General features: G+C 43.2%; 1 protein-coding gene across 1 annotated transcript; it reads right to left on the reverse strand.

The window, feature by feature from the left end:
* Nucleotides 1–283: 283 nt before the first annotated feature.
* Nucleotides 284–13,309, reverse strand: LOC133456915 (beta-1,4-galactosyltransferase 4-like). The gene is made up of 6 exons (XM_061735624.1): nucleotides 12,890–13,309; nucleotides 11,764–11,996; nucleotides 11,450–11,640; nucleotides 11,204–11,326; nucleotides 10,994–11,098; nucleotides 284–6,875 (listed from the first exon to the last, which is right to left on the reverse strand). Exons 1-6 carry the CDS (start codon nucleotides 13,143–13,145, stop codon nucleotides 6,746–6,748), a joined length of 1,038 nt encoding a protein of 345 aa, XP_061591608.1. The 5' UTR covers nucleotides 13,146–13,309; the 3' UTR covers nucleotides 284–6,745.
* Between the last annotated feature and the right edge of the window lie 8,188 nt (nucleotides 13,310–21,497).

Here is a 21,497-nt window from a genome sequence, read left to right on the forward strand (position 1 = left end):
GTAATTTCCAATTTTTTTTTTGTCTTAAATTGGCCCTAATACTCCATCGTAGTGCTGACACTTGCCAGATACTGGGCATAAAAATGTGTCTGCTTCGGTCGTACAAAATAGTGAATGTTTTTTATTGCCAAAAAAACGCGACATCAGATATCTACATGCCCCACTCTTAAAAAAAAAAAGGAGGCCAGGACTGCGAAAACTCCAACTGGTGGAGGTTTTGCCAAATCTGCACAAAGCTCAAAATTAGGGATGCCCCAATAGGCTACCATTTTTTTCACACCGAGTACGAGTATTTTAATTTGTGTACTCGCCGATACCGAGTACCGATCCGATACTTCTACCACAAAAATAACTAGGCTAAAAATGCAATGAAAAATGCAATGAATTGGAAGACAGGTTTTATTTGCAACAGAAATTCAATTTTAAACAAAACTCAGCCGGCCAGGCTTTCCTCCGCGCTGTCTCATCGCAGGTACATCAACTGCGCATGTGCGGTGCTTCACCTGAAGCCATCCATGTGAAACAACATAAACAATCTAATAGAATTTTAAAAACAGGCTAAATGAAATTATGTTACACACTCTTTTACAGTAGGTGGCGGTATGCACCTTTAAAGTTGTTTGCGATCCGCTAATAAAACAGAGAAGAAGAAGAAAAAGAACATAAACAATCTCATTGTTACCGATACCAGTATCGGTATCGGGGCATCCCTAAAATGTAATGTAACATGTTCGTTCAGTTGCACCAAGAAGATGCATTCAGTCGTACGTCCGTTTAAGGTCTTAGGTGTATTTATACATTTTAAATAGGGCATGTTTAATCTTTAATCTTTTGGAAGGGGGGGGGGTATGGCTGAAGTCTTGTGTGGGAACCAATTATTAATGTAATTTGAGTTTGCAGTTACTTGTTCGGGATTAGCTGCCCAACTGAAGAGGATATTATGTGCCAGGAAGGATCTAGGTGTAACGGCCGGCGGAGAACCCAAATGCAGCACACAGAGCACACAATGGTATCTTGTCTGATTAACTTTATTTCCCACAGCAGGGGCGAAGAGCAGGCAGGAATGCAGGACAAGGATCAGGCAATTATCCGTGTCTGGTTTGGAAGACAAGGTCGGGCACCGGAGAACAGGAGACAAGACAGAGTCCAAAACCAGGCAGGGTCAGCAACGGAGTCAGAACAGAGAACGCTGGGGAGTCTTTCATCGAGATGGCTAAGAGAACGATCTGGCAGTGAGTGTGGAGGAGAGTGGAGCTTTTAAACCAGGGGTGGCCAATCCTGGTCCTCGAGAGGCCCTATCCAACACGTTTTAGATGTTTCCCTGCTTCCTCACACCTGATTCAAATTACTCGTCCTCATTATTTTTCAGTATTTCGTATTTTTCCAGAGATTATCGATAGAAACAGTAATAATGCTCGCACACTGTTTTCTGTGGTAGAAAGACTAACAAACCCCACAGCCTCAATCCCCATTGAACCGCTGTCAAAAAAGGCCTGTAATGACTTTGCTGACTTTTTCACAAACAAAATATTACAGATAAGACAAGCAATGTGCTCCACCTCAGGAATGATAACACTATGGCCTTCCTATCCTCTAGTAAAGCTGGGACAGTTCAGCGTTTTGGATTACAAAACCCTTACGGAAACAGTTTCAAAATTAAAGCCCACAACATGCTGTCTTGATATTCTGCCTTCAAACTTTTTTAAAACAGTTTTTAACTGCATAGCTCCGGATGTATTGCAGATAATAAATACTTCTCTTCAAACAGGCCAGTTTCCCCATGCCTTGAAAACTGCAGTAATAAAACCTCTTCTAAAAAAATCAAATCTGGATGCTACAACACTTAGTAACTATAGGCCAATATCAAATCTGCCATTTTTGGGGGAAATCATTGAAAAGGTCGTTTTCCAGCAAATCCATGCTTTTATGATGCAAAACAACCTTTTAACGCATTTCAATCTGGATTTCGGCCACACCACAGCACTGAGACTGTACTCAAAGTCTTAAATGATATTCATCTGAATAATGATGCAGGCAAATCCTCTGTTCTGGTATTATTGGATCTCAGTGCTGCATTCGACACAGTTGATCATAACATTCTTCTCAGCAGATTGGAAAAGTGGGTGGGACTTACCGGTACTGTGCTTCAATGGTTTAAATCCTATTGCACGATAGGGTCTTTTTTGTGTCAATTGGAAACCATGAGTCTAAGAGAACCAAGATCACATGTGGGGTTCCTCAAGGGGCAATTCTCGGACAGGTTCTATTCAACATCTATATGCTACCCCTAGCTCAGATTATGGAACATCACAACATTTCCTACCATACTTATGCCGATGACACACAGCTCTATATTTCAGTGTCACCACATGACTACAGTCCCCTGATCTCATTGAGTAACTGTATTCATCGAATCAATGAGTGGATGTGCCAGAATTTTCTCCAGCTAAATGCAGAAAAGACAGAGGTGATCATTTTTGGCCCTAAAAATGAAAGGGAAAAGATCAGCGCTCACCTTGGCTCCATGTCATTGACAGCTACAAATCAAGCCAGAAATCTGGGTGTAATTATTGACTCAGACCTGAACTTCAACAGCCATCTAAAGTTTATCACTAAATCTGCCTATTACCACCTAAAAAACATTGCCAGAATTAAGGGGATTCTGTCTAAACAAGACATGGAAAAACTTATTCATGCATTCATTTTCAGTAGGTTGGATTATTGCAATGGCATCTTTAAAGGCCTTAACAAGAAATCTATCAGGCAGCTGCAGCTGATCCAGAACGCAGAGTCCTTACAAACATCAGGAAACTGGACCACATTACACCGGTCATGAAATCGCTACACTGGCTTCCAGTGAGTCAAAGGATAGAGAAGCAGAGATAGACAAAGCACTGAATGGTCTTGGACCAAAATACATGCTGGATCTGTTAGTTCCTATGAAGCTCCCAGACCCCTGAGGTCCATCTGGATCTGGTTTGTTGTGGTTCCCAAGAACCAGAACCAAGCAAGGTGAGGCAGCGTTCAGTTATTCTGCTCCTCACCGGTGGAACAAACTTCCTGTAGACCTGAGGTCTGCTCCAACTGTCAGCTCCTTTAAATCAGGCCTAAAAACATTACTGTTTACTCAAGCGTACTCCTAAATTAAACTTACCTGCTGTACTCTACTGCCCTTATTTTTAACAGCTTGTGCTTTTTATTATTTTACTTCTTTTTTTATCATCTTATTCTTATTTGTTATTTACTATCTAATTATGTTTAGCCGCTTTTAATGTCAATGTAAAGCACTTTGAATTACCTTGTGTTGAATTGTGCAATATAAATAAATAAATACATTTGCCTTGCCTTGCCTTGCCTTGCCTTAGCATGTCATAAAGGTCTGGACAGTTATGTTGTTGAAACAGCTACTTTTATCACGGTGTGCTGAAGCAGGGAAACATCTAAAACAGGGCTCTCGAGGACCAGGATTGGCCACCCCTGTTTTAAACCGTCTTGATGGCTGAGGAGCTGCAGCTGGGAGAGCAGGTGAATGGCGTGACTGACGAGGTGGGTGTGGCTGGCAGATGGGGTGAGAGGTGAGTGGAAAAACTACTGAAGGCCGGATATGCTGGATACACTGAAAGCGTCAAAAATCTCCTGACGCCTGCATCGCGCTGCTTGGTAGATTCACACTATAGTCTGTCTGACGCCTGCAGTGGCGGGGCTTTCAAGCTGCACTGCAGACCTGAAGGGAACAAAGTGCATATAGACTACATATATCCTATTTCCTATTTAACCATGCATCAGACTTTGGGAAGCCTTCTTTATATTTTAGCGTTATTTCCACATAGATAAGAGTGAGTTTGATGCTCTTTAACAAGGTTGGTCCTGGATCAACAGCAGCCGCTGGTCCCGGTGAAGCTGCAGTCTGTCTGTGGTGAGCAACACTGACACACCGGGTCGTAGCGGATTTGGTCATGTTGTTTAAACTGTGTTTTGTGATTAATAAGCACGTTTTTAATTATTTTGCATTGGATCAATGTAACAAATAAAATCGTTCGGACCATCCAGCCCCTCAACCATCAGTTAGGTGTTTCACATGAGCAGAGTTCAGGTAAAAACGGCAGTCAAATCAGCAAAAATGTCAGTTTGCTGGATGAAATATATTAATTCCTGATAGAATAAGTGTGTTAGTGCACATCTATGCTCATGTATGCATGTGAATGAGTGTACGTGTTGCCGCTGCTCATTTGCATAAAGTTGAGATTTTTCAACTTCAAATTGACGCTCTGGACACGCTGCTCCTGACGCCTCCAACGCCTCTCGACGCGCCCTTTCTTAGAAAATGGATGGCAGCCGGACGCCTATGACGCCCATGACGCTTTCAGTGTGAATCCAGGGTAACCATGACACTACGATCTAAAATAACCTGCCGTTTCATGTTCCATCTGCACAATCACTCAAGTTTTTTAAATGAGCTTTGAAAACAAACATTTTCAGACTGGCTTTTGATTAGTTTTAGGCAATTTTGGCAAAATTTTATTTAAAAAATATTGTAATTTATTATTATTTTACTCTTTTTTTATTTCATTGTATTCTGTACTCATCCTATTCTATTTATTTATCTTTCTATTTCTATTTCTTTCTATCTATCTATTACTTGTCTGTTTGTAAATTGTAAAGCACTTTGGTCAACCTCGGTTATTTTAAACTGTTCTAAATAAATAAAGTTGAGTTGAGGATGTGGAATAAGGAAGAGGTTCATTCCACTCTCCCTCTGCTTCCAACCAGCCACTACATTCAGTCAGTCAGTCAGTCAGTCAGTCAGTCAGTCAGCCAGCCAGCCAGCCAGCCAGCCGGTGTCTGTGTAAAGGTGGACTGTCATTTATGTTGATTACCTTACCTCTCCCTTGTGAAAACAAGGGAGAGGTAAGTCTTTGTCTTTTGGTTTGTTTATTTAAAAATCAGGTACGGTTGCAATCTCTATGCTAAGAGACAAAAACACAACGCATTCATGGCTACTGACTGCTTGAAAGTTAGGGGGGGAGGGGGGGGGGGGGGGCTCGATCATGCTAACTAGACGTGGGACGCAGCATGTGGTAACTAAGTCGTGACAAGTTGCCTATTTTAGGGGCCAAAGATGATCTTTACTTCTTTTTTTTTTTTTTAAAAGCATGCCCTACTTCAGTGCGTTGGGGAGCTTTTGAGCAGAGTAGTCACAGCGACATTCTGACATGTCGCAGCAGAAAAATGCATCAAGCAAGTCATCCATAGAGGGGGAAAGAAACTACCATTATCTAAATGTATTCATGTTTAAAGTCATATCATAAATTTGGTGCCTGCTTTCCTCAACTCGTTTTCACACAGTCAAACCTGTGTCACCGTCAGTGTTAATATGTGCATATGATAGGTTGTTTTTTTGTGGCTTTATCTTTCACCTATTAGCATTTATGCATTGTAACCATTCAAATATGCTCTGCACCTCTTTACCTGTGTTGTTAAAAACAGGGAAAACCGGTACTAAGGCTTGACTTGAGGAGAATAAAGCTGGAAAATATTTGTGATATAATGCACGAATGTATGTGCTCCGTCAACGTTTTTTTTTTTTTTAAATATATATATATATTACCCAATTTTTTCACCCAGTGCTCCTACCTAAGTGACAGTCCAGGGCATTGCTCCCCTCTACCAACCCCGGGAGGCCCTGCACTGAGCTCAGGTCTCCTTCTTAACCTGAGGAGTGAGCAGGCCGCTTCTTTTCACCAGACAGGGTCCGGCAGTACCGAGGGCCATGAAGAGGTGTAGTTTAAGCAATAAAGCAGAAAGGGTCATTTAATTGTGGGAAAACATACTGGTAATCCTGCTTTACTAATGACTTATTTGTGTTTGAATGTTAATACCAGAATAAATGTTTTTAGTTTGTTTTTTTTGTCACCCTGCATCGTCATGAGGGGACAGTTGAACCATGTTCAGTGGACAACATTTGATGTCATCCCTTCAAGCTCATCCCTCGATGGTCGTTAGCAGCTGTTGCTGCAGCTCCTGTATTGATCACGTTAACTATTAACTGACGTGTTTGTTCAGTTTTATAACGAGAGGTGTTGACATTGAGTCTCATTCTGGGTTAAACAAACAAGACAGATTTTGAGCTTTAGCAGACTTGGAAGGTGGAGTTTTGAACTTTATCACTTTTTATGAGCGAGTGAATAAGAAAGGTGAACATTCACATTAAAAATATAAATGAGGGGGCACGGTGGCGCAGCTAGTACAGCCGTCTCACAGCAAGAAGGTCCTGGGTTCGATTCCCGCCGGGGACACTGTGGGCGCTGAAGTTCCGCCATGACTTCAGTGCCCACACCCTGGGTGGGGTTGGAGAAAGGGCCTTTCTGTGTGGAGTTTGCATGTTCTCCCCGTGTTCCCTTGGGTAGCAATGTGAGCTACCCTCACAAAAACAGTCCTGGGCTATACATGCCCCCTCTGGCCAACTGGGGCGCCAGATGGGGTTGGGAGGATCTGGCCGGAATAACGTGATCCTTCCACGCGCTACGTCCGGCTGGAGAAACCCCACCCTGTCTGGTGAAAAGATGCGGCCTGCTCACTCCTCAGGTTAAGGAGGAGACCTGAGCTCAGTGCAGGGCCCTCCCGGGGTTGGTAGAGGATGGCAATGCCCAGGACTGACTTAGGTAGGATGATGAAAATGGGAAAAAAATCTGGGATAAAAATATTTAAAAAAAAAAAGGTTTTGAGAGGTATTGAGAGGTCAGCTCTACGGCTTCCCGATGTCCACAGTAACATTTACATAAAGCGGCAATCTTTCAACTGACTGAGTTGTATATGAGCAGCTGTTGATTCCATCCGTTTTCATCAGAGAATGTGTTTGTTGCATGAGCTTCATCCTTGAATTAAAAAAAAGAGAAGAAGAGCTTAGTTAAAAGACAAAAGGCATGACAGATATATTTGATTTGATCTTGAATAAACTGAAACAAACTGAGACTATGGTACTTTTAAAACAGGGCCCTTACTGTAATTCCCCCTACTAGACAAGGGAAGTTTATTTCTATAGCACAATTCAAACAACAAGGTGATTCAAAGGGCTTAACAAAAACAGTAAAACACAAATAAAAAGCATGATTTAAAATGTAAACAAAAAAAATAAATAAATAAGAACAACAGGTAAAATCTGTTGTTAAAATATGATCAAGTTTTAGAACTGCAGGTTTGGAGCTTTATTCAGATGCAGCTGAGAACAGGAGGAGTGTTTCAGCTGATCTGAGGCTTTCTGGGAGTTTGTTGTGGAGCATAGACGTTGAATGCAGCTTCTCCATGTTTTCCACGTTTTTGTTCTCCATATTTTACCTTCTCCAAGTAAAATATTTTGGTCAACTGTATCAAATCCAGCAATGTGATCCACTAAAACTAAGACAGACATGTTTCCCCCGTCTGTATTCAGACATATGTCATTAAACACTTTGGCCAGAGCGTCTCAGTGTTGTGGTTCAGTCTGAAACCTGACTGGAAGGCATCATAACGCTTGTTTTTAGTTAAAAGGTAATTGAGCTGTTGAAAAACTGCTGTTTGAATGACCTTACGTAGAAATGGGAGATTTGAGATGGGCCTGTAGTTGTTCCTTTATCTCTTGTCAAGATTGGGTTAGGTTTAATTACAGCTGTTTTTAGTGGCTCTGGAAACACAGCTGACATTAAGGACAAGTTCATGATCAGTAACAGGTCTGACTCCAATGTTAAAGGATTGGAGAGTCCAATTAACAGATCAAGGATATTTGCTCATTTGAAAAGTCTTAAAGCTGACTTAGGGGTAAATCCACAAAAGGATTGCGCGGCTTTTGCGGCCGCTAAACCGGTGCAAATGACACAAAAAGAGAGCGTCTAATTCACAAAGCACCCGCAAAGGGCGAATTGCACCACAAACTGCGCTGCCAAGCAAATAGTGGCATTGTGCGCCTGTGCCATTTGCATGCATGCAAATTAGGTAATATTCATACATTCGGCGCAAAATTGCCCCCTTTCTATGCAAATAAGCCTCATTGCAAAAACCGTCTACCGGTAATTCACAAAGGCCAGCGCTATTTGCCACATGCAAAAATAGTGGAGCAAATACCGTCTTTTCGAAGCGTGTATTAACTGCGCGCAAACTCACTCCTCACTCCCCGTCTGTCTCTGTTTCTCTCTCTCTTCAATATCATTCAAGCCTGTGTGATACTGAATGATATTAAGGGTGAAATTTACATTCAGACATGACTGTAGACAGTCAGATCAAGTGGGGTTGTGGACTTATCTCGGATTTAAAAATAAAAATAACAGGACGTAGCTGCAGGATTCATCCATAAGGGGCTGCTTTATTACAAACAATTCCACCATATAAACATATACATCTAGAATGTGTGTGTTTAACAGCTGACCTGTAGTTGTGTGTAGCAAAACAAAGAACATGTATTACCATCAGATCCTGATCTGATCCCGATCCGGTGTTAATGAAGTTACCGGTGCTGTGCCTTGTGCGTAAATGCGCACAGCCTCTTAACATTTGACATTTCATTAGCTTATGTCATACAGACACTGAGGTCTTTTGATGTGTGTGTGGAGATGATGGCTATGTTCTACCACACGATGGTGGCCAGTGCACTCTTTTTTGCTGCTGTGTGTTGGGGGGGCAGCCTTGCAATCAAAAACACCAGGCGACTGGACAAACTGGTCAAAAAAGCGGGCTCAGTGTTGGGCAGGAGTCTGGACCCGCTAAGATCTGTGGTGGAGAGGGTCACACTGAACAAACTGAGTGCTATAATGGACAATAGCAGACACCCTCTCCACAGCCTCCAGGAGCCACAGAGGAGCAGGAGCTGCAGCGGTCGGCTCCTCTCACTGCGCTGCAGAACGGAGCGGTTCAGGACATCCTTCGTCCCCACAGCAATAAGACTGTTTAACTCGTCCTGAACTCAGTTTCACACACTCACCTCTGCCACAACTGGACTATATTTTAGTTTGCACTTTACATCATATGTGTTTAAAAACCTTATATTTCATGTTTATTTTTATATTATGAATGTGCTTTTATTGTCTGAATGGCAGTGTGGTTGATTTTTATGTTTATGTTTTGATGAGCTGCTGGACGGTTGAATTTCCCTTTGGGGATGAATAAAGTTCTATCTATCTATCTATCTACATGCGAAATACTAGAGAAGTACAAATACGTGAAAGTTGAGGCTTTTGTGCTCTCTGCAGTTTTCATTATGGACCAATCTGTGTGCTGAAATATGGAGAACACTGGAAACAGCTCCGCTCACTTACTCAGACAAGGGCAAATTGCACTCAGCTGACGAACTTTATGGGCGTGTTTGCGCCGGCATATCATTAGAGCAAAATCTTTTGTGAATAGGACCTTAAGGCGGGGCAAACTGCGGGCGCAAATGCGGCGCAATTCACAGCACTATTTGCGGGCGCAATCTGTTCTTTGTGGATTTACCCCTTAGTGTTTCTGTAGGAAACCTACATGCGCACCAAAGATCGAGTCACACTTAAATGTCCCTGAGTTTTTGAGGTGTTTCACTCTGATTTCAATTCTAAGGCCAGGGGGGTTGCTATTTTAATTGGTACGTCAATTTAGTTTTCAGCTTCTAAGGTGATATCAAAAACGGCAGATACTTAATTGTTGAAGGTATGCTATTTCATGTTCCCATTTTATTAGCATACATATATGGCCCCAACTTCGATGAACCACACTTTATGAATAAGCTATTTGAATGTTTTCCCTCATTGAACAAGGAAAAGTAAGGACAAATTCATGATCAGTAAAAGGTCTGACTCCAACCTGTTGGCAGGATGTCTAAAGAGCAAGAAGATGGGGTGAAAATGAAAAAAATAATCTTTGCAGTCATCTACAGGTATGTGATTCAAGTGATTCCGGTTGATTGACGGGTGAATGGACATGTTGGAAGGTAATAAAAAAAGTCATTGATGTCGGCTCTTCATCTTTATCATGGAGAAAACTAGTAAAAAAACAAAGAAGCCCTTTGGTGCCCAGTTTAGAAAAAGATGCAAAGAAGGAGAGGAAAAACGGGCTAAAGATAAAGGTATGCAAATTTCTATGAGTGACGTGAGTGACAGTAGGCCATAGGTTGGAGGGTGTCACCCAGGGCGTAAATCTAGTCAGAGAAGTTTGACTTGCTTGCGTTCCTCAGCTGTAAATTATGAGAGTGAAGTTTCTCTTTGTAATAATGAACTTGGAAGTTAATTTTTCTCCATCTGAGCTCAGCTTTTCAACACTCTTCCCATTTTTCACCAGTGTGGAGTTTCTCCATGGAGATTTATTCCTTCAGAAAATAACCTTCCCCTTACTGGGAGCAATTAACATTTAACACTTTAGCATTGAAGCTACTGACGAGCTCAAATAAAAAATTTAAACCTGAAATAACTAAAAAAAAAAACTAATACTCAAGTCAGAAATAACCATCAATTACTCATCAAAAGAAAGTAACTCTTCCTAGTGTATTTTGTTTACCGTTATATAATATTATAATGTCAATGTGTTTTGTGTTATTTGGACTGTTTTAATACGTTTTGTAGACATTTGTGTTTTCACATTTTTGTCCTGCTTTGATCTGCGGTGGTCCGCCCTATGAAAATGTTTCATTTGCTACTGATAACAGAAAGGGGCCCTGAACCAGCTCTGGAACTGGTTTGGTGGAAAAGGGGAATGAGATTCCTATCTAATGTGGCAAATTAAGTGTAGCACAGGTTTCCCTGTGGTTTGTCTTTTTTTTCCCTCTTGCTCGCTCCTGATTCATGACGTCTATTGGACGACACGTTTTTCCTCTTGAAATCTCACCTTCTGTAGCTCTGCAAGAGCCTGCCTTCACTCGCACTCAAGTGCTGTCAATCATTGCACAGTCAGATCACAGGTCTCTTCTCTCTTCCGCCTCATGGTAGCGCATATCCGCCTCAACTGAGTCAATCATTGGGAAGACTCCCCCCAAAACAGATGAATTACTTGTACTGACCTCATTGGGTTTATCTCATTGCCAGGGTCTCGCTTGTGAAACATCATGGTATAGCGGGCTACATCAGCAGGCGGCCGCACAATCTTCATATTATGCAGCCGAACCCTGTGTGTATCACAGCAGCATGAAGGAGAAAATGAATGAAGGACTATGCATCACATCTACTGTAGACATGACAGACCAGCGATGATCTGCTATTATGTTTCTCACCTTGTGTAAAGGTCATCATCTTCCCCACCCCAACCCCAGTAAAGGTTTGGAAAACCATTCACTTTTTGAAACTGTTCTCTGGTCAAAGCGGTAACTCCACCAAAGTTGGTTTGGTAAGGCAGCCTGTGGAAAATTACAATTCTTTTAGGACAAAAGACAATAGCATGGGATATTTACAAGATAAGAATAAAGTTTAACCAATAAACCTTAGTCTATATAAACCTTTGATCTTAGTTGTATACTTACTGGTATCCTGTGCTATTCTTGCCAAATATCAGGTGTTTGGGCCGATTGTCGTCGCAGATATATACATTCTTGTCATTTTCAGGAATCAGGTCCACATCATGGAAGATGAAGCAGTCCCAACTGTGGTCCTTCAGCGCCTCCAAATACCCTACATTCATGAGCTTGGCTCGATTAAAAGTTGCATCGCCAGCCTGTTTAAAAGAAACGAAAAGAAAACGTATGCCACGACAATAAACATGTTCACTCCAGAAATAAGAGTTTAAGCATAAATTCTCTGATATGAAACACTGCATATCTATTTAGGGGACAGATACCTGGTTGACGACATAAATGGCATAGTGTAGTTGCTGTCTCTGTAGAAATGGGTGCAGGTGATATAGGAAGTAGATGAGGTGGGTTTCTCGCCTGCGATGTGGGATGATGATAGCTACGCTCTGCCGCGCTGTACAGTCCGAGGGCTCATACTCTCCCTCAGACACTCCTTTGTTCTCATTTTCTACATTCATCAATGTCAGAGAAGACTCAAAGGACGGCTTCACGAGTCCCTCTGTGGAAACATTGAGCAATGTCTTATGCCAACACTGTTCAGCTGCTTCATATGTGTCACATAAGCACAGATAATTAGAATAAGATACAAACAAAATGTCACATTTTAATGAGTGTCTGCTGATGATTAACTCACAGAGTTTCAGTCTCTTTTCAAATGCTGCTGCCTTGTTAGATGACAGACAACCCTAAGCATCTAAAAATACAAGATCTTGAGTTTTTAAAGGACTTTGTGCTACATTCAACTGTCTATAAAGAGCAAAAATAAACACATTTAGGCTCAGGAGGTCACCCTCTAAACCTGGAGATGAAGTTTGTTTTACAACAGTAAGATTTGCTTTGCATTTTGATTGGTCCTCTTTTCACTTCTATGATTACGTTTTTGACTCTTTTAGTCACTTCTAACCAAATATTCCTCAAATAAAATTAAAACAAACATTAAAGAAAGTCTTTTGTGCTGCTTTAATAATTCAGAAATATTTCAAGATTACAAACACTGTACAATTTTATGCTTCATAAGCCAGTTTAAAATTAATACATTCTATTCATGGGTCTAGATTCTTGGCTTAAAAACAGTAATTAAACTTAGATTACATATTAAAATAATCTGAATAGTGAGATCTTCAATTTATGAACCACACCGTCACTCTGCTGAAAACTCCGACCAAGATAATTCATGGATGAATTATTGTGACAAAGCTGTATCTTGTTTTAACTTGTCTAGGGCAATTGTTTTTTTTTGTTGTTTTTGTCTTTCAATCATGATATTATTAAGTCAAAGTAAACATAGATCACTTACAAACTTTCAACTGGATTTCATTAACTTCTGAAAATAGCCAATAGTCAGAATATGAAACCCAGAACATTTATTCATTAGTCTTGGTTTACACTTACGCAGCAATGGAGACTCCACTGGGCATTCGCCTTTTTGTGTTGGAATGTAAAGCTGATCAGGTGTTGAAGTCCCGTTGTCAGGTTGATCCATCAGATTGTCTTTTCTTGTTTGCATTGTGGAAGAGAAAACCGGAATGATTTTCAAAGTTTCACCAGAGAAGATGGCTATCGAAACCAGGACCAAAACTAAGAGAAAGCTTAATAAAAAATATCTCCTTCCGTACAAATGATCCCCGACAGCTGAACAGAACCACATGGCTGACTTTGTGACAGAAAGAACAAAGAATTAAAAAGGCAAATATGTATCCTATTAATTATTGCATCAGGTATTTCTTCTGGTCAGAGGCTTTCAGCAAAAATCCAACCCCCGTGGACCTCGTCAGCATCTACAACAGTACACTCTTCATCCCTAAACAAACTGGCACGCCTGACAACCAAAACTGGCACCTTACTCACTCACGCACTCACTTGTTCAAATCAGGAACTTCACAAACTCAAAAAACAACAAAGAAACCGGTCTCCCAGTATACGCCCTGGCATACACACAGCTATACAAATACAAATATCTTATCTGTTATTGCAGGCGGGTGCGCCTTCAGGTACAAAACAATTATTAGACTAAAATATTGAAATATGTCAATCCTGATATGTTCCTATTGTCAAAACAGATGGGGCAAGTTTGATGAGGCATTGTGATATCCAAACTGTTGCTTACAAAGCTTAAAAAGTTGCATTAAACTTTTTTTCCATCATCTATTTCTATGAAATTCTGCTACACTGCAGATGTCTTTGACATGATAGTTCAACAAATCACAGGACCTTACAGCGATGTGCAAAAAAAAACAAAAAAACAACCTCACAGGCTTTAAACTATAAGTACACTGTCTTCATTGGGATATTACAAATAAGAAAACCAAAAAAAATATTATTATTATTATTAGTAGTAGTAGTATATTGATTTATTTTCATACATATTATTATTATTGTATTGCATCTTGTATATGTATACAGCATGATATAGCTTGCTAGTTTTTAAACCTGTATAAATCATATATCAGAGACAGTGGCGGAGCGTGGGTTTCAGCACAGAGGGGGCGGGGCATTCTCAATGGGCCCTTATGATAATTATTTTACTATTCAACAACTTAAAGATAACGGACACCTCATCTTACCCAGCAAACAACACAAATGCTCACGTTTACTGAGCCAAGCAAGCCTAGGTGCCTCAGAAAGCCACAAACCAGTTCACACACACACACACACACACACACACACACGCCACGCAGCCTGACAGCCGTCAATCAGAGAGCATCGCTGTCCTTGGTGCTGGTGTGACAGTGACACACAGGGTCTGAGCCAAACCATCTTTAATACAACTTAAACATAAAATGTAAACTACAATTACACAATCTATTCAGATAGAATATTGACACAATTGTCTATAATGCCATTAATGAGATCTATAAATAGAAAATAGACACGGCGGTCTAAACACAACAAAACGCATAGCCTATTTATCAACTGCACACAATATGCATTCAAATAGAAAATAGACTCGGCGGTCTATTACAGTTGACAACACAAGGCACATTAAGGTGGTCAAGGCAATAACAACATTCTGATCATTATTTATGTGCTCACCGATTGCTGTCTCTGCGCTTGTTGCCGCTGCACCAATTCACAGACTCCATACTCCAGAACATCATTCTCGGCTCGAACAATATATTCCAAGTAACGTGGAAAACAATGTAACGGTTCAGAACTTTGTACATGCTGTGTGGTCTTCTTAAAGTTTTACCCTCCTCTCCTTCATGGCGGCGAACTTGCCAACCACTTTCTCCTTATCGATGTCAATGTCCCGCTCAACACTCAGCAAAGTGAGGTTTGACTGTCTGGCCTCATCCAAGCACGAAGGTAAACAGGTTTTTATGAGCTTCAGGCGGCTGAAACTTCTTTCTGCACTGGCACTGCTGATGGGAATTGTTTTATAAATTCTGTGAAGAATGGTCAGATGGGGGTATGCTCTATCCATGTCATTGGCAACGAGGAAAGGCAGGACTGCATCGGCTTTCAGCTCCAATTGTAACTCGGAATATAATGTGCGAAAAGAGTGGAACTCCTCCACAATTTCCTCTGGCTTGGAGACTTCTGAGTAGAAACGTGAAAGCTGCAACATTTTTTTTTCAGCATCGGGTCGCTCAAAGTGCTTTGGGTTGAGTGCTGTGAACCATTCGGCCATTTCTTTGAAGTCAGAAAATCTATTTTCAAACTGCCCTACAAAAGTATCAACGATGTAAAAATAAACCTCCGTTTTGAAGCGACTTCTACTGTCTTGGATGGGGTCATCTTCTGTGTTCTCATCAAATTGCCTCTTCTTCCTGCGCACTCTCTCCTCTGTGAACTCAGTGGATGCGTTTGCGCTACTTTTTCTCGCCATTATTTTTGCGGTGCTCTCCATGGTGTTGAAGGCTTCGTCTGTGCGTAATTCTCTGATCTGGGTCACTGTTGTATCAAGGAGATCCAATGCACTGTTGATGTCTAGTGACTCTTTCTGCAGATAATTAGACAGGATATATGTCTTTTTAAGCAGCTCGTTCCAAAACACCAACATGAATTTAAACTCAAATGTGCTGAGTTTAGTGAGCAGGCCATCGGCTTCAGAGGCTGCCTTGGGTTTGCTCTGCTTATGGTGCGTGATGCGGTCCAGGGCTTTGAGAATTGCAGGCAGGCTCTGTATTGCAGCTTCTGTGGCCTGCTTCCTTGAAGCCCACCTTATGTCTGACAGACTCTTTAATGTTAGAACAGTTCTCTCAAGTTGCACATTATCCTGTTCTTCTTCCAGTATTTTAAACCGCGGAAGGCTAGAAGTTAAAAAACAGTACAAGGTCTCAAGCGTGCCGAAAAATACTTTAGCGCTGCACAAAGGGCACGCAGCATCTAGAAGTGCTAGATTCAGGTTGTGCGCGCAGCAGTGGACATAAAAAGCTTTGTCGGAACAGTTTTGCTACACTCTGGCTTGCAGTCCCGTGAACTGTCCGGACATCGTCCTTGCGCCATCAAAGGCTTGCCCCTGATATGTTTAACATTAAGGCCAAGGTCTTCAGTGAGTGCTTTTGTCAGAAGATTATAAAATGACTCGGCACCGCCATCAGGCAACTCATCAAATTTCACAAAGCCCTCAACGCTATTGCCTGCTTTGGTAACATATCTCAGTGATAGGGAAAACTGATCTATGCGTGTTATGTCGATAGTTGAGTCTACAATAATGGAAAAAAACTTTGCTGCCTTGACTTCGTCTATTATAGTGCCCAATGTCTCGCTTGCAAGAGCTTCAATGAGCGCATTTTGTGACTGGTGGCTAAGGTAAGTTGCAGTGCGGCTTACAGGGTTCATCAGGTGCTGCTCAAGAGTCGAATCGTATTTTGCCAGTAATTTCAAAAGATTTAGAAAGTTACCTTCATTTGAGTCAGGGTCGCCCAGCCCGGCATATTCCCTGTGGCCACGAAAGGCCAGGCCTTGTCTAGATAAAAAGAGAGTGGTATCAATCAACCTGTGGAGGATCCTCCGATTCCTTTCCATCGCTCTTTCTCAGCTCTTATCAGTCCCGCGATCACAGTGTTGTCCTGAGCCAGACGGTACTTTGACATTAAATATGCCTTCTCTGCTTCACGGTGGGCACTGGACTTTTCATGCAGCTCAATTCGTTCTGGTCCTTTTTTGTAGTTTGAAAATCCTGTGCATGGGTCAGCCCAGCCTTTCCCGGCCTTTTCGGTTGTTTTTTTGCCAAACAGCCAGCAACAGAAGCAAAACATCTTGTTTGCTCTGGGAGAATAAATGAGCCACTGTCGCTCCACGGTGCCCGAAACTCCCAAATGACGGCTGTACCAGGCGGGTTTAAAGCGCCGTCTTTCTTGGTCGTATAGAAAATCGTCAAAATTATCCTTCAAACCTGGCTGACAAGCTCCATGCCCGATGAGAGCCCGGATTACCTCAGGGGTGAGGGTGCGGCCTTGAAACAAGACCGGGTCGGTCGGGTACACTTGCAGAGATAAGACGTTGCTGCCGAGGCGGCTGCCCGCCGAGCCCGGTCCTCCGCTGTCAAATGCGAGTGTATTTGCGCTACTGGAGCACAAAGCTTCCGCAGGTGGTGGTGGTACTAAATGTACCGGCAACAGTTGTGTGCTGCAGCAGGGCTCCTGGTCGTCCTCCAGAGGCTCCAGTGGCATTTTCTGAGTAACATTAGTGCTGCTGGCCACAACACCGCTACAGCTAACATTAGCCTCCTCATCAGCCACCGGCGCCGTTGCAAAATATGAGGTGAGCGGCGGACAGGAAGCAACTAGCCTCTCCTTTCTCTCTTTTACCTTTCTTTTTAATGATCCAGACTGGTGCTTTTTCTTGTCCATTTTTCCTCTTTCAAAGTTCCCTCCAAAATGCCGCAGTCGCACATACAACAAGACTAGTTAGTTCAAATGTAAAAAAACAAAACAAGTTAAGTTACAGCCAATCAGCGTTGGCTCACAGCCCTGATGCGTTCAGGACAGTTGTAAAGTAAGAATTAGCCTACACTGGCCACACAATGCACATTTTATTGTTATTATAGCCTACACATTTTATGATTATATATTCAATTCAATTCAATTTTATTTATATAGCGTCTAATACAACAGATGTTGTCTCTAGACGCTTTCCAGAGATCCAGAACATGAACATAAACATAAACATAAACATAAACATAAAATATATGAACGTATCACACAAAACGGGGCCCTATCATTGGGCCCCTATGAACGTGTGGGCCCTGGGGCGACTGCCCCCTTGCCCCCCCTCTGGCTCCGCTACAGATCAGAGATGATCATCATTAAGCCTACATGCCCTAAATGCCTCCTCCTTATCCACATTTTCCTCATGTATGGAGGTTTGTGGCTGCTCCTCATCTTAAATGTAATGAAATTATGAGAAAATTAGTAGCCTAAAATATGAAGATGATTAATCAATTAGCCCACTGTGTCATCTTTATAATCCTGCAAAGTCGCGGGGACTTCCTTCACCCCAGACACTTCCCCCAGCTCTTCCGGGGGAAGTCTGAGGCGTTCCCAGGCCAGCCGAGAGACATAGTCTCTCCAGCGTGTCCTGGGTCTTCCCCGGGGGCTCCCTGAGGGACATGCCTGGAACACCTCCCTAGGGAGGCGTCCAGGAGGCATCCGGTACAGATGCCCAAGCCACCTCAGCTGACTTCTCTCAATGTGAAGGAGCAGTGGCTCGACTCCGAGCTCCTCCCGGGTGACCGAACTCCTCACCCTATCTCTAAGGGAGCGTCCAGCCACCCTGCGGAGGAAACTCATCTCGGCCGCTTGTATCCGCGATCTTGTCCTTTCGGTCACTACCCAAAGTTCATGACCATAGGTGAGGGTAGGTGCGTAGATTGACCGGTAAATCGAGAGCTTCGCCTTTCGACTGAGCTCCTTCTTCACCACGACGGTCCGGTACATCGGCCGCATAACTGCGGACGCTGCACCGATCCGTCTGTCAATCTCACGCTCCATCGTTCCCTCACTCGTGAACAAGATCCCAAGATACTTGAACTCCTCCACCTGAGGCAGGACTTCTCCACCCACCCGGAGAAGGCATGCCACCCTTTCCCGATGGAGAACCATGGCCTCGGTTTTGGAGGTGCTGATTCTCATCCCTGCCGCGTCGCACTCGGCCTCAAATCGCCCCAGCACATGCTGGAGGTCCCGGTCTGATGAAGCCAACAGGACAACATCATCTGCAAAAAGCAGAGATGAAATCCTGAGGTTCCCAAACCGGATCCCCTCCGGCCTCTGGCTAGGCCTAGAAATCCTGTCCATAAAAATTATGAACAGGACCGGTGACAAAGGGCAGCCCTGCCGGAGTCCAACAAGCACCGGGAACAAGTCTGATCTACTGCCGACAATGCGAACCAAACTCCTGCTCCGATCATATAGAGACCGGATAGCCGTTAATAGAGGGCCCCGGACTCCATACTCACTGAGCACGCCCCACAGAATGGCACGAGGGACACGGTCAAATGCCTTCTCCAGATCCACAAAACACATGTAGACTGGTTGGGCAAATTCCCATGAACCCTCAAGCACCCTGCGGAGGGTATAGAGCTGGTCCAGTGTTCCACGACCGGGACGAAAACCGCATTGTTCCTCCTGAATCCGAGGTTCAACTATCGGCCGTAATCTCCCCTCCAGTACCCTGGCGTAGACTTTCCCGGGGAGGCTGAGAAGTGTGATCCCCCTATAGTTGGAACACACTCTCCGGTCCCCCTTTTTAAAGAGGGACCACCACGGTTTGCCACTCCAGCGGTACTGTCCCCTTCCTCCATGCAATGTTGCAGAGGCGTGTCAACCAAGACAGCCCTACGACATCCAGACTTGAGGTACTCAGGGCGAATCTCATCCACCCCCGGTGCCCTGCCACTGAGGAGCTTATGAACCACCTCAGTGGCCTCGGCTTGGGTGATGGATGAGCACGCCCCAGAGTCCCAACTCTCTGCTTCCTCAGTGGAAGGCATGTCAGTCGGGTTGAGGAGATCCTCGAAGTATTCCTTCCACCGTCCGACGATGTCCCCAGTCGAGGTCAACAGCTCCCCACCCACACCGTAAACGGTGCCGCCAGAGTACTGCTTCCCCCTTCTGAGGCGCCGAACGGTCCTCCAGAATTTCTTAGAGGCTGACCGAAAGTATTTCTCCATGGCCTCCCCGAACTCCTCCCAGACCCGAGTTTTTGTCTCCAGGACTGCCCGAGCCGCGGCTCGCTTGGCCTGCCGGTACCTATCTACTGCGTCAGGAGTCCCACCGGCCAACATAGCCCGGTAGGACTCCTTCTTCAGTCTGACGGCATCCTGTACTTCCGGTGTCCACCACCGGGTTCTAGGTTTGCCGCCACGACAGGCACCAGAGACCTTACGTCCACAACTTCGAGCCGCCGCGTCGACAATGGAGGCAGAGAACATGGTCCACTCGGACTTGATGTCCCCCTCCTCCCCCGGGATCTGAGAGAAGTTCTCTTGGAGGTGGGAGTTGAAGATGTCCCTGACAGAGGGCTCAGCCAGACGTTCCCAACAGACCCTCACAATCCGTTTGGGTCTGCCCGGTCTGTCCAACCTCCTCCTCCGCCAGCGCGTCCAACTCACCACCAGGTGGTGATCAGTTGACAGCTCAGCCCCTCTCTTCACCCGAGTGTCCAAGACATGCGGCCGAAGGTCAGATTAAAGGACAACAAAGTCGATCATTGACCTCCGGCTTAGGGTGTCTCGGTGCAACGTGCACTGATGGACACCCTTATGCTTGAACATGGTGTTCGTTATGGACACCAAATATTCAATATACAAAACATGAATAGCTAATTTAAATAAACACGCCCTTACATGCTGAATGTCTGTCCTTAGAAACTATATAAATCTTTCTTCCAATGAGGAACAATTAGTTTGTTGGTTTTGACCGGTTAAATTATGCTTTGTCGAATGGCAAATGTTTGTCTTTGAAAATATGAAAGCTCCATTGGTTAATTATCGGGCCGAACGTTAACTGAAATGATGGAAATAATAACTGAACTTATACAAGTTTTGTTACAAAGCACAGTATTGTGGTAAAATTAAATCTTGTGTTAGTTGAGTTAAGACCATATTATTGTTTTATAAGCATGGCAAAGATCGTGGCAAGAAGGCTAACAAGCGTAAGAGTTATGACCACCACTAACAGCCCTTCGTTCATGACATCAATACCATATTCATACAGAGGATATAGTTGTGTACCTTTATCCTTTGCTCCTTTCTCCTCTTCCTCCTTCCCCTTTTTCCTTTATTGGGCACCTGATGGCTTTGATCTTTTTCTGACCATTGAGTTTATTTGCCATACAATAATCGTTAAAGCTAGATTTTGCATGATCCCCCAAAACTCAGGAGACATGAATAAATAGTTTCAGGTTTTTTTAATCGTGTATTTTTATTAGCCATTTCACACCATTCATAAAAAAATGCAGGATTTTATTAATGATATTATGAATAAGTTATTTGCAAGAAAGTGGTGGTGGTGTGGGAGACCCTCCTCCCTCTCACACAGCACTGTGTGCCGTGGTCTGCACACATGCAGCAACTCGCCAGCCAATATGCCAATTCCCCACACAGTGACACTGATAATAGAAGACCACAGATTTTTTTTTTTTTTTAAGTGCTAGTGCCGCCCCACATGTGTCACAGCTGCCCGGTCCGCCCGTGCCTAAAACCGCCTTTGGAAATTTTAATGCTTTAGCTGTAAGATTTAAGCATATAGAACACACTTAAAGGGAAAGAAAATAAGTGTCAAATAACAGAGTTTTATGATTTTGTGTTGTTGGGATACAAGCGGCCAAGATGGGTTTCCTCCACAGGGTGGCTGGACGCTCCCTTATTATAGAGACGGAGAGAAGCTCAGTCACTCGGGAGGAGCTCAGAGGAGCATTTTCAAGTGTGGACCTATCATGCCATTCATTTACCAATATCATCTAACAATTAATAATAATTGATCTAAATAAAATTATATGAAATTATGGGTTTTTATTAGATTTAAGAAGCAATGATATTGTAGCTGCATTC

Source organism: Cololabis saira, chromosome 12 (genome assembly GCF_033807715.1).
Source record: "Cololabis saira isolate AMF1-May2022 chromosome 12, fColSai1.1, whole genome shotgun sequence".
Taxonomy (NCBI): domain Eukaryota; kingdom Metazoa; phylum Chordata; class Actinopteri; order Beloniformes; family Belonidae; genus Cololabis; species Cololabis saira.

Coding starts and splice junctions, on each gene's coding strand:
- LOC133456915 (XM_061735624.1), bottom strand. CDS start 13,145: ATGTGGTTCTGTTCAGCTGTCGGGGATCATTTGTACGGAAGGAGATAT. Junction 11,997..12,889: donor AGTGGAGTCTCCATTGCTGC/GTAAGTGTAAAC, acceptor ATGTTTCCACAG/AGGGACTCGTGAAGCCGTCC. Junction 11,099..11,203: donor GATGATGACCTTTACACAAG/GTGAGAAACATA, acceptor TGATACACACAG/GGTTCGGCTGCATAATATGA.